This window comes from Suricata suricatta, chromosome 15, assembly GCF_006229205.1.
Source record: "Suricata suricatta isolate VVHF042 chromosome 15, meerkat_22Aug2017_6uvM2_HiC, whole genome shotgun sequence".
Taxonomy (NCBI): domain Eukaryota; kingdom Metazoa; phylum Chordata; class Mammalia; order Carnivora; family Herpestidae; genus Suricata; species Suricata suricatta.
In genome coordinates, this window is record NC_043714.1 from 526,382 (window position 1) to 544,017 (window position 17,636).

General features: G+C 44.8%; 1 protein-coding gene across 1 annotated transcript in view; it reads right to left on the bottom strand.

Moving 5' to 3' along the window:
• PRKDC (protein kinase, DNA-activated, catalytic subunit) overlaps window positions 1-17,636 on the bottom strand; it is a 183,083-nt gene that overhangs the window by 73,182 nt on the left and 92,265 nt on the right. The window contains exons 47-55 of the mRNA XM_029923172.1: window positions 16,248-16,382; window positions 15,520-15,639; window positions 9,303-9,446; window positions 7,062-7,213; window positions 6,349-6,480; window positions 4,891-5,002; window positions 2,208-2,332; window positions 1,974-2,123; window positions 453-626 (exon numbers count right to left, since the gene is read on the bottom strand). Of these exons, the coding sequence (XP_029779032.1) occupies window positions 453-626; window positions 1,974-2,123; window positions 2,208-2,332; window positions 4,891-5,002; window positions 6,349-6,480; window positions 7,062-7,213; window positions 9,303-9,446; window positions 15,520-15,639; window positions 16,248-16,382 (1,244 nt within the window). The remainder of the gene's footprint in view (window positions 1-452; window positions 627-1,973; window positions 2,124-2,207; window positions 2,333-4,890; window positions 5,003-6,348; window positions 6,481-7,061; window positions 7,214-9,302; window positions 9,447-15,519; window positions 15,640-16,247; window positions 16,383-17,636) is intronic.

Sequence of the window (17,636 nt, forward strand, 5' to 3'; positions counted from 1 at the left end):
CTGTCACCACCTTCCCGCAGCGTGACGGGGTCACGTGCAGGGACAGAGCGGGTGGCTCAGGGGAGGAAAGGCTGCAGAGGCTCCCTGGGAAGGCTAAGGCGTGCCGGAGGGGCCCGAGCCCCATGGGAGACGGTCGGTGCCAGCCCTGCGGGATGGAGGCATCCCACAGAGTTCATTTCCTTAATTTTGTCAGATCTTAAAGGGAAAACTGTAAAAACAAGTTACACTATGAACTCATCCAACAACTGCACACTGAATATTTGCCACAAATACATGAAATGAATGAAAATAAGGATACATGTCCATATACTAAAATAAACTTGTTTTAATTAGTAATCGTATGTTTAAAAATGTTCGATTATTTTATTATTTATTATAATCTTCTCCAGATTGCTACAGGCACCCAAATGCTTCCTAAAAAAAGTAACATAAAATGTTAACACAGAGCTTACCGGTAATTGTCATGAACCCACATAAGAACATTGTACATCTGCTCCCTACACACTGGAGATGGATGAGAAATGAATTCTACCACAGGATCCAGAATTTCTCGGAGTTCTACTGGTTTCAATTTTGCCATCATCTTGTAAACTATGTCCAAACACACTTTCTGTCTTTCATCATCTCTACAGTACAGAGGGTTTTAAGAACACACAAATTTAAAAATTTTTATTATACTTTCAGAAAGGACAGGGAACTTTTTCTTCTTTGTGCTGCTCTGTATTTCAAAATTTGTTACAAAAAATATAAAAATTACATCTTAAAAAATTATCATGAGCTAGCATATTAAAAATAAACAGATTACTTCAATGTGGTATCCTGGACTGGATCATAAAACAGAAAAAAGACATTAGTGGGAAAATTGATAAAATCCAAATAAACTCTAGTTTAGTAAACTGTAATACACTAAAGTTAATTTCTTAGTTTTGACAAATATATCAATTATGTGACATGGAAAAAGTGGGCTAAGAGTATGTGGGAACCTTTGTGTTGTCTTTTAATTTTTCTATAAATATTAGGTCATTCCAAAATAAAAGTTCGTTTTTTAAAAACCCAGAAATGTCAAACAAAATAAACTAAGTCTAAAGGATTTCATGATTTTACAACAATGATTTCAAGTGCTAGTCAGGCCACCTGGCAGGTCACACAATGAGTTAAGAGTAGTCTGAGCCCCTAGTAAGATGCACGTCTATTTCCTAATTTTATGTATCTTTTCCTCCTTACAGCACCCGGCTCAGTGCTTGCCATGCAGTGGAAAACCAGTAACTTGTCTAATGAAGGATATGGTATTGCCATAACATACACAAGACAGGAAAACAGTAAAGAGAAATAAAAATATTATAAGTCAGTAATAGCATCTCTTTTATTAGTACTTATTTTAAGAGTATAATGTGGGGGTGCCTGGGTGGCTCAGTTGGTTGGGCGTCCAACTCTTGATTTTGGCTCAGGTCCTGATCTCACAGTTGTGGGTTCGAGCCCTGCATGGAGCCCCACATCAGGCTCTGCACTGACCATACGGAGCCTTCTTGGGATTCTCTCTCTCCCTCTCTGCTTTTCCCCTATTCTCTCAAAATGTATGAATAAACTTAAAAAAGCAATTAACAAATAGTATACTGTGATTTTGAAAATAAACAATTTAAACAAATAATGGAAGCCTCCTAGCTGGACAAAATGGTACAGAACTCAAGACCACGCACTTTAAATCTGAAAAGAGCCTTCGCTAACACTTGCGCTGTGGCCTCCCCAAGACGCCAGGCGGGCCAGGCCCCATCACTTCTAGTTCTGACTAAGATGTAACAAATGCGTATTTTTAAGTTTATTTTATCTATCTTGAGACGTATACATACACATAGTCGTGTATGTAACAAATATGTATTTTATAAAAACCTGTAATTCTCTTCTGAGTTGAAGGAGACACAGTTGAACAAACCGAAATCTTCTGAGCCAGCTGCATCTGAAAACATCGCACTCACCTAGGTCTCATGAGTTGAATGAAATCCCTGCTCTTTAACTGCAAGTAGAGATCGGCGGTTTCCTCCGCACGGCACAGCACCGCCTCCAGACACAGGGTCTTCATCACCCCGTGAAACTTCGGCAGCAGGAAGAAGACCGTGTTCATGAACCTGACCAGGGACACGGCCGATGAGCGAGGGGCAGTCCCCGACCCCCCCCCCCCAACGGGACGTCCCCCAGGGCCGCTGTCCCACCTGTCAGCAAGCGGAGGGAAGTTCTTCGCAGCTTTGTTCAAGCACACGATAAATTTGTCCTCCGTCGTACTCTGCTGCTGCTTCAGCTGTTTTACGATCAGTTCATAAACCAAACCTTCCAGGGCCTGAAAAATTAAGTTTGTTTTCAAATACACAAATGTGGAACCTCGTTACTGAACACAGGTTTGTCTGAGTGAACTGGACCCATGGGAGGCGTTCGGTGCTATCACCTCCAGGGTCCGGCTGCTCAGCTGGCGCAGTGCCAGGAGTGTGCCGGTCACAGGGGCGCGGGGCAGGCAGCTCAGGCAGGCCGGGCACAGCCACGAGGGCTCTGCTGCCAGCGCTGGTGGCGGCCAGCTCGCCTCACAGGCACGCTGACGAAGACCGGCGCTTCCTCTTCACACCCAATATACGCTAAGTCATTTGAGAAGCTGAACTGGACTCAGTGACGCAACACTGTGTAGATACATGTTAGACGCCAGTGTTCACGTCTCTGGTCAAGTGTTCACACAAACCGGGAGTTCCAGGCAACTTTCCCTAAAAAGCCACCTCCGTCTCTTTCCCTGTATCCTGTTTTCTCCTCACGTACCACATCGACAGACTTGTATGTATATCGTCTGCCTCTCCTCATCAAGTGCTAGCTTTCCGAGAATGGGGGCTTGGCCTGGCCTCCTCCTGGCTGCACCCCCAGAGCGCAGAGCCAGCCAAGAGGTACCCAACACTGTATAACTGGACGACATTCATAACCAAAGTATGCTGTGGGTCACCAACAGAAGACAAATGCACGCACGTGTACACTAGTGACTGGAGACTGCGTCTCAGCTGCTGAGAGCAATTCAGCAGTTGGAAATAAGTGTGATGCCACCAACTCCTCTGTATTTCTCTCTGTTCTTCTCGTTTCTACACTTAATCAATACCATTTTATATTCAGAAAAGAACTATGTAAAACAAAAGCGTTTATCATTACGATTAACTTGAAACTTAAGTGAGGAGATTTTAAACTTGGGATCTACTGTAATTTGCTCCATCTGTACTGAAACCTTAGTGTATCATGTAAATTGAAACCCAACATCTACGGATAATAGAATCATGTAAAAATAAGGTTATTCTGAATTTTAAAATTTTTTAGATTTTTTTTTTAACATTTATTTATTTTTGAGCAACAGACAGCATGAGCAGGGGAGGGGCAGAGAGAGGGGGAGACATAAAATCGGAAGCAGCTCCAGGCTCTGAGCTGTCAGCACAGAGCCTGACGCAGGGCTTGAACTCATGAACCAAACTGAGATCATGACCTGAGCTCAAGTCAGACACTCAACCGACTGAGCCATTCAGGTGCACCCCTGAACTTAAAATCATAAAGCACACCTGGGTGGCTCCGTCAGTTAAGTGTCTGACTCTCGATTTTGGCTCAGGTCATGATCCCAGGATCGTCGAGATGGAACCCTGCACACTGGGCTCTGCGCTGACCGGGTGAGGCCTGCTGAAGAGTCTCTCTCTCTGCCCCTCCCCGTTTGCACACACTCAAAAACAATTATTTTACAAAAATAGCTGGTAATCCCTAAAATCAATTATAAATGAAGGCTGACCTCCCCAAGTGGGTCTATTTCCCTTTATTTTTCTTTTAAACCCAAATAGATACCTGATTGTCAAAGTGGGCAGGGGGCCGACACACGGGGCTGGGGTTCTCCGGGTGCCCTCAGGGCCTCCCAACTCCCCTGACCCTGTGCTCCTCATCCAGCCAGACCGTGAAAGTAGCCCACTCTCCACTGTCCACCTTTTCTCTCAGGAGAGGGTGTGGACTGGAGACCCCGGGAGTTGGGAATCGTGAACATGTTTTCAAGCAGGCAGGCAGCACGGAGGAAGAGGGCCAACAGCAGAGCTGCGGGGGCAGCCAGGACACACGGAGACAAGGGAGGAGAGGAAACTGCCAGGGGGCAGGAAGGGAGCCACAGGAGGGTCCTCGAAGCAGCGATGAAGGGAATCCGGAGGAAGGATTCACTGTGTCATCCTGGACAGGCTACATGAGACCTGGCTCATCACGACGAGTGTCAGCGGTTTAGGAGGCTCCACTCGCCGCGCACAGGCGGACAGCAGTGTGGCGGTGAGCATCAGCCCACGACCCTGCTGTCACGCCCGTCAGAACACGTCATCTACACACGTCTCTCTGGAGACCTGCAGTGCTCTGAGCTACACGGCACCCAAAGCTTCGGTCAGGTCCTCTAACGGCCTGGGAGTTGGCAGGGCTCCCAAGACTGAGACAGGCTCCCTAAGGGCCCTGTCCGGTCTGATGACTATCTCATGTCCCAGACTGGAAGCGCAGGACTTTACCAGTTAGTTTAGTCCTAACCATAGCAAGTATCTACCAGAATAATTTTCTCCAAAAGAAACTTTGACACTACTTTCTGAGGCCTGAAAGCTGGTTAAACACTCCTATCTTGGCTTTCATAATGAAAAGTAAGTTATGAAACTTTAAGGTTTACCAAGTTTCCAAGTGTTGTAAAAAATCCTATGCCCTCTTTAAAAAAAAACTTGAGCGCTATATCCCCTTGGAAGAGGTAAAGTATTAATAAATGTAGAATGCCCACTCTGGTCTGTTACAGGATAGAGGACATAGGTAACAAGTGTTAGAATAAATCAAAATCAAAAACGCACTGTTTGTTTAAGATTCTATCCCCACACTTACATTCTCTCTCTTGGTGACATACTGAAGGACGAGTCCTAGGACTTCTGCGGCTGCTGCGTACACCTCCTTGTATCTTACAAAAGACAGATTACTGACCAAAGCCTCAAAGTATCTGTGACAAATACAGAAAACATGCATCAAATAACACATTCTGTTGACATAAAAAATAACAACTTTGCTTCTCATGAATTGAGAAACTAGAAACATAAAACTTGATCCAAATGGCTTATGTGAAAACATCTATGAGGAGGTACTGAAGGCTCTGACTCCGTGACCAGGAAGGCCCACAGCTCACTCACACGGGACCTGCGGTAGTCAGAGTGCAACACAGCGCTGGACCCTATAAGCCTGCGGTGACGGAAGAGAGGCTGGCCGAGACCACGGCGGCTGACAGCAGCAGGACAAGAACGCCGGGGGGCAGAGGCCGCGCTCCGGGACCCTGCAGCCCCAGGGACGCTCTGTGCTCGTCACCGGGGAATCACCTGGACGTACACCATTTCCCAGTGACTCTTCACGGAGCCACCTGCCTGTCAAATGGGAGACCTGGTGGCAGGAGGCTAACGAGGAGGACCGGCCAGACGGAGTCAGACACTTTCAAAGCAACAGGCAAAGCTCAGAAGCGACATGCTGAAATCTATAGCACCCATGATGTGAGTGCCGACTTCTCAAACCTCCCAGAGCAGCAGGACAACGCAGTGCTGGCCCATGACGGGGGAGGACTCTCTCACAAACCCTCCCCCCCACGCCAGGCTGCGTCCGCCCCCACCCACAGGGGGTCCCCAGGGAGGGGGCAGGGGCCGTAGCTGCGGCAGAAAGCACAGCAACAGGGCGGCGCAGGGTCCGGGCATCCCCTCCACACCAGGGCCCTGTCATGCATGGTCCCACAGAGCTCCTGCTGCTTCTGGGGCAAACGCCGAAAATGCAGCGTTTTCTTGCAGACAACAAGAAAGAAAGTACCTTACACCCCCTATTTGATAAAACACGCTTGAAAAAAATACTAATTCTAAAAAACATAACTTTCCTCATTCATTCCATTAATATATTTCTTCTCCCAAAAGACCTCTAAGCCCCACTTCCTAAATTCTGATAGAAATATTTTTAACATGGGTCTAGGTCTTTAAATTTATAAAAATTAGGGGCACTTGGGTGGCTCAGTTGGTTAAGCATTGGACTCTTGGTTTCAGCTCAGGTCACAATGTTTGTGGGTTCAAGACCCGCATCGGGCTCATGGTGCACGGGTTTGAGTCCCACGTCGCGCTCTGCGCTGACAGAGTGAAGCCTGGAGCCTGTTTGGGATTCTCTCTCTCCCAATCTCTTTGCCCCTCCCACACTTGCACATGCGCGCTCTCTCAAAATGAATGAATTAAAAAAAAAATTAGACCATACTCCAGTCCATGAATCCAACTATGTATACTTAAACGTAAAACAGAAAGCAAACAAAGACTCGTCGATACTCACTTTATGCTCTCTATGCCACAGTCTGGGTCATACGGGGGCAAGTTATTGGCCATTATAATGCCTAATAATTGAATTCCTACCGAATTGTCTTTGGAATTAGGATCTTTACTGGAAAACTTTTCAAATATCAACCTGAAAAACAAGCATAAAGACCAGGTACAGATTATCATATAATAAAATAAGCACTGCAAGAAGATAAAATTTTCTATGGCTAATTTTCAGGGTAAGAAGTATCTGTCCCCATGTCGAACAGCCTTCTTGCTGACACCATCGTTGTATACACTCGAGTTACTCTAGCTGTGCGACACACACAAGTCAGCGTTTCTTATGCTCTAACTGTCTGTCCCAATCTTCGTTAGGTGACACTGAACCTCTGGAAAGTTACAGCTGGCCTCAGGCTGTGCCGTCCAACATTCCACCCCTGGGCAGGAGAGTGAAGGGCCAGGTGCACCACACATGTCCAGGGCCCCACAAAAGGCAGAGGTGAGCTGGGACGCGGAGCAGGGGCCATGGGGGGTGGTGACTGAACAGAAGCGCCGCCGCCGCCGTCAAATTTTACCGGCAGCCCTGTTACGTCTCTATGAATGATTCAGTTTCAAGTTATATTCCTTCTTCTACATTTCAAATAATTAAACATCACTGTAATCCCTATTTACAACATGCTACATTTTGAAAATGTCCAAACAATACTGCAAAATATAGTAAATTTATACCTGTAAGGGATAGATAAACAATCCTTCCAGCATTCCACAACGGTTTTTATAATTTCAAGGTTATGTCTAAACACAGCTCTTTTCTGATGAAAAACGTGTTTCATTAGGAAATGAAGCAATCGATTTGCTAACACTTCATCTTTAGGGACCCCCTACAAAGGTATAGAAATTCCATGTTAATATGTAGCATTCTATTCTGGAAAAGCATTATTTATTTTTTTAAAAAATAATTTAATTGTCAAATTGGTTTCCATATAACACCCAGTGCTCATCCCAAGAAGTGCCCTCCTCAATGCCCAACCCCCATCAACCCACAATTGGTTCTCAGTATTTAAGACTCTCTTACGGTTTGCCTCCCTCCCTCTCTGTAATTTTTTTCCCCTTCTCCTCCCCCGTGGTCCTCTGTTAAGTTTCTCAAGACCCACAAATGAGTGAAAACATATGGTATCTGTCTTTGTCTGACTGATTTCACTTAGCATAATAACCTCGAGTTCCATCCACTTTCCTACAAATGGCCATATTTCATTCTTTCTCATCACCATGTAGTACTCCATTGTATACATAAACCACATCTTCTTGACCCACTCATCAGGTGATGGACATTTAGGCTCTTTCCATGCTTTGGCTATTGTTGACAGTGCCGCTACGAACACTGGGGTGCATGTGCCCCTGTGCATCAGCATTTCTGTATCTCTTGGGTAGATCCCTAGCAGGGCTATTGCTGGGTCATAGGGGAGTTCTATGGATAGTTTTTTGAGGAAACGCCACACTGTTTTCCAGTGAGGCTGCACGGAAAAGCACTTTTTAATCTGAGTCCATTTATAAAAGAAGCCTGCCGGCATACTGAAGCTTCTGGTGTGAAACCTATGTGTGATTTTTCAAGGACGACCACAGGCAATGACAAAGCTTGCCTGGCGGGCCTTCTGGGCAAGCTGTCCTCCCGCACTGGGCTGGAACCCAGTCAGGGCTCTGCAGTCTCAGAAAGAGTTACAGTCAGACCCTTAGCCATGCGCCCTCCATGCCCCCAGACTGGTCATGCTTGTCATGTGTTCACACTGAGGGCTCCTTACGGGAGGAAGGGCAGCTCTGAAAACACTTCTCTCCTGACTCAGTGCCCAGTGCTTTTCCACCCCATCCCTTCCCCTTCAGCCTCCTCCCAACTGCATGGTCCCATAAAACTGCTGGAGCCTGTAATTCAGGGGTCCCTCGACGGTGTGATGACCCCCAACCTGTGCTACCCCACCTGACCCTCGACCAGACAGAGCTGCAGTGCTCCACGGGGAAGCGGACGAGGGCGGTCTGCTTCCTTGGGCTGCCGTCTCCTGCTTCTGGCACAAGTGACAACAGGCTCCACCTGATTCTCGCTCTGACTACTGTTGCTTCATGCAGCCACTCTGACACCTAGCACTTCAGCTCTTTCAAACTCAGCAAAGCACCTGACCTTTAACTCAATCTTTCCCAATGGTTCCTAAGTTACACTAAATACTCTCAATTTTTTCATGTTATTAAGCAGCGTAAAATCATTTTATGACACTGAAGCTAAGAAATCTAAAATTGGTTAATTATGAAATAAGATAGGCACACCCATATATAAACACATGTAAAAGCTCTATATCCGTACATTATGTTTAATAAGGAACGTGTTCAGAAAACTTCTGTGCGTCACCAGTGCTAACACTGTTACGTGAATGGGTGGCGCTGCAGCACGCACGGATCTGTGCTGGGGGAGGCTGCGGGCCTGCCTTGGGCCACCGTGTCACCGCCCAGCGGCCACCCTGCTGGCAATCTCAACCACAAACGGGCCCGTGTCAATATTAGGAAAACAAGTAAGCCGGCCAAACAAATGCCAAAGCATCTGCAGAATTTAGTTATAACAGAATTTTTCAGGGCCTCATATTCAGGGTCTGACATTTATTTCACATTTATTTTTAATAATTTATTAACCTAGTTTCCAAGCGCCTAGCAAGTAAAAGCAACAAACAAAACAAAAACAAAAAAAAGCTTAAAAGCTTAAAAATGAAAGCAAAGTCCGAGACATTATCAAAGCAGGCACCTAAGAAAACAGAACTAAAGCAGTATGAAGCCATTTAGTAGAGCAGCGCCGCAGCAACGTGACAATTGATGTTAAAGATGATGACTCTTAAGTCCTTAAGAGGAGCTTGGATTATCCGTCACCAGTTCTGTTTATGACACCAGCAAGACCCGGGCCCAACACCCCACGAAAGCCGCGTCCGCTCTCACCACAGGAGTAGCTACTGCTGTCCACGAAAGGACAGTAACCACGACCTCGACCACCATGTAGTGAATTCCTTCTCCTCCGCTGTTTTCAGAAACCACCAGCTGCAGCAACGGGCTGAGCCAGTGCTTCGCGTACGGGCGGAAGACCTAGAAGAGAATTGAATAGTCAAAGAGCAAAAAATGGTTTTGAATAACCAAGTTATTAATTCGGAGGCATATCCTCCATCAACTAATATTTAATATTATGATTTGACCTAAGTCCAAAACAGATGTACATTCCAACAACTACCCTACTTAATCAGATCAGATTCTCTGAATCTTCTCCTCAGGGGTCCTGGAAACCACAACTCCAGAGAAATCAATTATTGATCTTTTCTTTGTTGAAAACTTGATCTAACTACGCTCTTAAAAATCAAAATGAAAGATTCTTTATCAATCTTGTCCTATCTGAGTAATATGCAACTGTAGACAACTCTCCTGTTATTTTATGCAAATACATAGGGTGTATGAAAAATGAGAATATAAAAATTAGGTAGGGGCATGTGGCTAATGGCTTTTCATTTCTCCTTGTATTATAGAAGTCATTGTGTTACTGGTGTCATTTGCCCAAGACCTCTTAAATCTAAATAAAATGTACCCATATGCTAAATTCAACTTAATTTATTTTAGAAATTGCACGAGAATGCTATTTTGATGCAGACGAACAGATTAAAATATAATTCAAGCTACCTATCTTTTTAACCTCTGCCACTTCTATTTTTATTAAATAGGTTTCCTCAGGGATTACTCTCACAGCTTTAATCTGTGTGGTCTCAAATCTTTCTTATTTATACACCCCATAAGTTAAAAAAATTCAAACACTCTCCATGTATATCTACTGGCTTATTTATATATTACAAATACAAACTTATTTATTATTAAACCAGACAGTACCTGTCTTACGACAGTTAAACTTAATATTTTTGGACTTCACGAAGCTGTGAAAGCCCTACACTTTCAGTAGAAACTGTGCCTTGAACTTGGATCTTCTCCGGGGCTGGCGGTGGTGGGATGAGACTCCCGAGACGCTGAGCAGGGTCAGTGCACCACCGCTCCCAGCCAGCTCTGCTGTCACGACGGCAAACGACTGACACACTTAAAACCATTCTGCCCCCAGACATCCATCCTGGCTTCCACTGTCAGCACAGCACTGAATAAACAACTACATGAGATTTCCAGCACCTCAGTATAAAACAGGCTTTGTGCTGGATGGCATTACCCAACTACAGACTGCCATCAACACTGTGCGCGGCGACGGAGGGGAGACTGAGCTATGATGTCCAGCAAGTTAGGTCTACTACGTGCATTTTCAACGTGGGATAGTTTCAGTTTATGCCGCTTTTATTGGGACATAAGTTCATCCTAAGTCAAGGAAGATCTGTATAATAAATAAATAAGTTTAAAAGTTGAAATTTTATCTAAAACCAGAAAAAGACTCCATTAAAAAAAAGAGAACTAAAAGGCAATATCCCTGATAAACATGGATGCAAAAATGCTCAATAAAATACCAGCAAACCGAATCCAACAATACAATAAAAGAATCATTCACCACAATCAAATGGGATTTATTCCTGGGCTGCAGGGGTGGTTCAATATTCACAACTCAATCAATGTGATACGTCAGATACAAAAGATAAGAACCATATGATCCTTTTAACAGATACATAAAAAAGCACTGGACAAAGTATAACATCCATTCATGATAAAAACTCTCAACAAAGTAGAGTTAGAAGAAACATACATCAACATGATAAAGGCTGTGTGTGAAAAACCCACAGCTAAGATTATCCTCAAGGGGTAAAAACTGAGAGCCTTCCCTCTAGCGCGGTCTACTCTGACCACTGCTAGTTAGCAGAGCACTGAATGTCCTGACCCCGGCACTCAGACAACACAAACAAATAAGAGCCATCCAAATCAGCCACGGAAGAAGCCAAACTTTCACTATTCGCAGATGACATGATACTCCACATAGAAAACACAAAAGACTCCACCAGAAACAGCCAGAACTGATAAACAAATCTAGTAAAGTTGCAGGATACAAAATCAATGTCAGAAATCAGCTGCATTTCTATACACCAATAATGAACTTGCAGAAGGAGAAATCAAGCAATTGACCCCACTTAGAACTGCACCAAAAACCACAACATGCCTCACCGAAGAGGGAAAAGATCTGTACTCTGAAAACTATAGAACACTTATGAAAGAAACTGAAAAAAACACAAAGAAACGGAAAAACATTCCACGCTCATGGATTGGAAGAACAAATAGTGTTAAAATATCAAAACAACCCAAAGCAATCTATATATTCAGTGCATTCGCTAAGAAAATAACACCAAAGCTTCACAGAGCTAGAACAAACAATCCTAAAATTTATATGAAACACAAAAGACCCCGAATAGCCAAAGCAATCTTGAAAAAGACAAGTAGAGGCATCATAAGTTTGGACTTCAAGTTCTACTGCAAAGCAACAGTGGTTAAGATAGTGTGGCACGGGCACAAAAATAGACACAACGATCAATGGAACAGAACAGAAAACCCAGAAATGAACCCACATGGTCAGCTGATCTTTGACAAAGAAGGAAAGAATACTCAATAGGAAAAATTCTCTTCAACAAATGGGAAACCTGGACCGCAACATGCAGAAGAATGAAACTGAACCACCTTCTTACACCACACACAAAAATGAATTCAAGATGAATGAAAGACCTAAATGTGAGACCAGAAACCACTAAAGTCCCGGAGGAGAACAGAGGGTGTAACCTCTGACCTCAGCCATAGAACCTTCTTACAGGACGTATCTCCAGAGCCAAGGGAAACAAAAGCAAAAACATACAGGGACTTCATCAAAATAAAAAGCTTTTGCACAGTAAAGGTAATAATCAACAGAACTAAAAGCCCATCTGGATGTCTTCTTTCAAAGTGTCTATTCATGTCTCCTGCCCACTTCCTAATTGGGTTTTTTTTGGGTGTTGAGTTTGAGAAGTTTTTTATAGACTTTAGATACTAGCTCTTTATCAGTTATGCCATTTGCAAATCTCTTCTCTCATTCCGTAGGTTGCCTTTGAGCTCTGTTGAGGCAACCTATGCCTAAAACCTCCATTCTGGAGGCTTGCAAGTGACTTATCTGATAAAGGGCTAGTATCCAAAGTCCATAAAGAACTTCTCAAACTCACCCAAAAAAATAATAAGCCAGTTAAAAAATAGGCAGAAGACATGAATAGTCTTTTTTCCAAAGCATCTATAGAGAACCAGCAGACACACGAAAAGATGCTCAACATCACTCATCAATCAGGGAAAGACAAGTCAAAACCACAATGACACATCACCTCACGCCATCAGAAGGGCTAAAATTACCAACGCAGAGAGGTGTGTGGGTGGCTCTGTTGATTAAGCGTCTGACTCTTGGTTTTGGGTCAGGACATGATCTCACGGCTCGTGGGATCCCGCTACACATCTGGCTCTGAGCTGACAGCACAGAGCCTGCGTGGGGTTTCTCTCCCCAGCTCACACATGTTCTCTCTCACTCTCAAAATAAACAAACAAACATTAAAAGAACAAACAAGGAAAGAATAGATGTTGGAGAGGGTGGGGAGCAAGGGGACCCTCTTACACTGTGGTTGGGAATGCAGACTGGTGCAGCCACTCTGGAAACAGCCCGGAGGCTCCTCAGAATGGTAAAGATGGAACTACCCTACGACCCAGCATGCGCACTACTGGGTATTCACCTGAAGAATACAAAAACACTAATTCAAATGGATATATGCAAGGGTGCCTGGGTGGCTCAGTTGGTTAAGCATCTGACTTACGACCCCAGTTCAGATCTTGACCTCAGGGTCATGAGTTCAAGCCCTGCACTGAGCTCTACATTGGGTTTGAACTGAAGAAAACAAAACAAAAAACAAAATAAAACCCAAAACAAAGGGATACATACACTCTAATGTTTACAGCAACATTGCCTACAACAGCCAAGATATACATGCAGCTCAAGTATCCATCGACTGATGAATGGATAAAGAGGATGGGGTGTGTGTGTGTGTGTGTGTGTGTGTGTGTGTGTGTGTGTCTGTAAAACCCAGCCATAAGAAAGAATGAAATCTTGCCTTTACAACAATGTGGATGGAGCTAGAGAGTATTGTGCTAAGCAAAATAAGTTAGAGAAAGACATGGGCCACATGATTTCACTCATGTGTGGAATTTAAGAAACAAAACAAGCAGAGGGTGAAAAAGAGAAGAAACCAAGAAACAGACTCTTAACCACACAGAACAAACAGGGTCACCAGAGGGGAGGAGGTGGGGGAGACGGGTTAAACAGGGGCAGGGACTACGGAGGGCACCTGTGATGCGCACTGGATGCTGTACCTAAGTGACGAGTCACTAAATTCTACACCTGAAACTAATATTACACTGTATGTTAACTAATTGGAATTTAAATAAAAACTTAAAAAGTCAAAAGAAAATAAATAAATAAATGTTGACGTTTTGATAATAAACGTAAACACTGGTTCTGATCTTTCCTTCCGTGAGACAATGGACTATTGGGAACACCTCCTTTTGGAAACCATCCCCCACGGCCCTTCTGAGCCCAGACACGCACAACGCCCCGGAAACCTCTCAGTGATGTCCCAGAGGCAACTCACATCCACGTGTAGGATCAAGTTGAGCATGCTTCCTGGCACCTGTTTACCCACCCCCTGGCTACGAAGAAACGATCCAAGAATAAAGACACCAGCTCCATTTTTGGTAGCCGTCAAGTCAGCACCCAGGAACACAGGCGAGAAATCACGGGTGAGCCCAGGCGTTATGGGTTGGGCTGTGTCCTCCAAAAGGACACTGAAGCACTAACTCTCAGCATCTATAAATGGGACCCGATTCAGAAATGGGGTCTCTGAAGATTATCAAGTTCGGAGACATCATCAGGATGGGCTCTGATCCAGTGACAATGTCCTTATTAAAAGGGAAAATTTGTACATACTGAGACAGATGCGGAGAGGAAAGCCAGTGTGAAGACTCATGAGAAACACCATCTTTGAGCTGAAAAAAGTGCCCGAGGCCACCAAAACCTGGAAGAGAGGCTGGAACCGACTCTCCCTCCCCAGCCTCAAAAGGAACCATCCCCACCAACATCCTGATCCCGGGCTTCTGCTCTCAGAACCATGAGACAATCGGGTTCTGTTGTTGAGGCCCCCCCAGCCCATGGGAGCACTGTCAGAGCGGCCCTGGGGGCTAGGAATCGGGGTGCCCGGGGAGCACGGGGAGCCTGGCCCTGCGGCAGCCCCACCGGGCAGTGCTGCTGGAAGGACTCTGCACGGGCAACAGGGATCACGCCGTCCTACCGAGCACCCGCCAGCGGCTCCCTGCTGCTCAGCACAGGAGCTGCACCCTGTCTACGAACCTGGCGGCCTGGGACACGTGACCACACATCCCTGGACGGTGTGCCCACGCTCTGTGCTGTCAGGGGAGACGCGCCTGGCGCTCTCAGAGGCCGCCTCTGCCCAGTGTTCCTTCTACACAGAATACAACCCCCCACTGCCCTTTTCACGTCCCTCAAGAGCTCTCACAAAATCCTCCCTAACCACCACCCGTGGTCGAGCTGCCCCCGAACGCGGCCCTGTACGTAAGCCAACCGACACAGTCAGCAACTCTCTCAGCGTCAGGGACGGGGCGCCGGGGGCTCGGTCGGTTAAGCGGCCGGCTTCGGCTCAGGGCATGATCTCACGGTTCGTGAGTTTGAGCCCCGCGTCGGGCTCTGTGCTGACAGCTCAGAGCCTGGAGCTGCTTCAGATTCTGTGTCTCCTTCTCTCTCTGTGCTTCCCCTTCCTGTTTCTCTGTCTCTCAAAAATATATAAACATTAAAAAAAATTTTTTTAATAAAAAAGTCAGGTATTCTTCAAACGTCATTAACAGGAATATTTTCATCATTTTTGCTACTATAAACCAACTGGGTTGGAAGCCATGAGAAAGTGCCAACACATGTACTTTATACAAAGATCATTTCTAAAATCTAATTTTCAAGTTGAAAAAATAATGAAAGAATGATGCTGAACAAATAAATAAATATGGTTGCCAAATTTGTTCAGAGAACAAAAATGTCATGCTCTGTTCCTGTACATCTTTTATTAATTACTTTTAAGTACGTACATAAAACTGTGAAGAATTTTTAAAGAAATAATAAATTATTTACCTCTTCCGTATTAATAATAAGCTTGGCTAAGAAGAGACGGATATTTAACGAAACCGATGGATTTCCTAGTTTGTCGTGAAGAAATTTCATCCAAGGAGGAAGATTTCTTGGCATGGAACCCTGAAACGATATACTCAAGATTACCTTAAAAGGTGAGATAAAATAACTTTACGTTTTGATGACAAGATATGAGCAACGAGGGCCCCAAGCAGCTGACTCTTGATTTCAGCTCAGGTCATGATCTCAGGGCTCCTTAAATCAGGCCCCACGTCTGGCTCTATGCTGACAGCATGGAGGTTGCTTAGGATTCTCTCTCTCCCTCTCTCTCTCAAAATAAGTAATAAACATTAAAATTATTTTAAAAATTTAAAAGAGGGGCACCTGGGGGGCTCAGTCGGTTAAGCATCCTACTTTGGCTCAGGTCATGATCTCATAGTTCGTGGGTTCAAGCCCCACATTGGGCTCTGTGCTGACAGCTCAGAGCCTGAAGCCTGCTTCGGATTCTGTGTCTCCCTCTCTCTCTGACCCTCCCCTGCTCACACTGTCTCTTTCTGTCTCTCAAAAATAAATAAATGTCAAAAAATTTCAAAAGAAATTTAAAAGAGACATGAGCAACAAAAATCATATCTATTAGATACAGAACTTGGTATTTGATACTAACGTTCATTCTTACTAGGATAGCAATAAACAGTATGAAATGAGACAGCACAAGACGAGCAGAAACAAACCTCTTCTTTAGGCAGGATCTGACTCCTCTGCATGTGCTTAATCAGGGCTGTCATGGTTGCCATGCATTCGTGCTGATTGAGCTCATCCATCTCTAACTCCAGGACAGCCTCCTGGATGATGGGCTCTTTAGAATCCTGGGAAAAGGGAAGGATCCGATGATGCAGGGCACACTGTTAGACTGTCAGCAGACAGGGGCCCTGGGTCGGTCGAGCCAGTCGATAAAGCATCCGACTCTTGACATCAGCTCAGGTCATGAACCCAGGGTCATGGGAACAAGCCCCTCGTTGAGCTCCACACTGAGTGTGGAACCTGCTTGGGATTCTCGCCCTCTCCCCCTGCCCCTCTCCACTCATGCTCACTCGCTCTCTGTCTCTAGTAAATAAAAAATTACAAATAATAAGTAAAATTTCAGCGTACATGATATTCTGACCTTGGAGGCAGTATCACAAAACACACACTACGTAACAATGACACTTTGGTAATAATACCAAATACACGAATTAGATTTTCTTACTAAACAACTTAAAAAAAAACAGGACCTCATCTCTTCCTTAGATTATAGATACATAATTCTCCTCTGCTCTCCTCATGGTCACTCCACTGGGGGTCAGACTCAGGTTAGAGCGTCCATGCGGACATGCACTGCTTTGTACGGACATCTAGATCTTTCCTCGTGCTTGTGTCCCGAAGACCCCAGAACTCTCAGCACCGTGGGAACCAGAGTCTCCAAGGCTCTCGGCTGCCATATGACGGACAAAGAAGGGGTACTAACACACGATTTTAAGATAAACTTCTACCAACATTTTTTTTCTCAGCAAACTGAAAATGAGTCTTTCCCTGAAAAACTCTGTAAAGTCCTTAATCTGCCTTGACATTTTAATCAATAAAATAATAAAACTTTTAAACCATTGTTGATCCTAAAATTCTCTCAGAAACAACAGCAGAGATAATTATTTTATAAACGCAATGAATTGAGGTTTTACACACACACACACACACACACACACACACACACACACACGGTTGAACAATTTATCTGGATATTTCCCGGCACAGATAATTTCCAGAAAAGAAAGATTTGGGAAATCCTGAGAAGAAATTTTTGGAGAGTTAAAATTAAGTGCTTACAGAAACTGAGTCGAAAGAGGAATGAAACGGCCCGGACTAACTCCCTAGCTCTGTCTAGCCTGATGGCGGGAGCTCTTTCAGGGCACTGCCCCCCGAAGATGTACAGCGTCCGGAAGACAGTCCTCTGAGAACCACTGTGCCCATGGGCTCTTTCCTTCCAAAAAGAATGTGTAATTTCTCTAAAGCGGGGGCTTTAGACATGGCAGGAAGTGGTGTCATGTTTCAGTAGGAACAGTGCTAAATGAGCACCGACAGTCAAC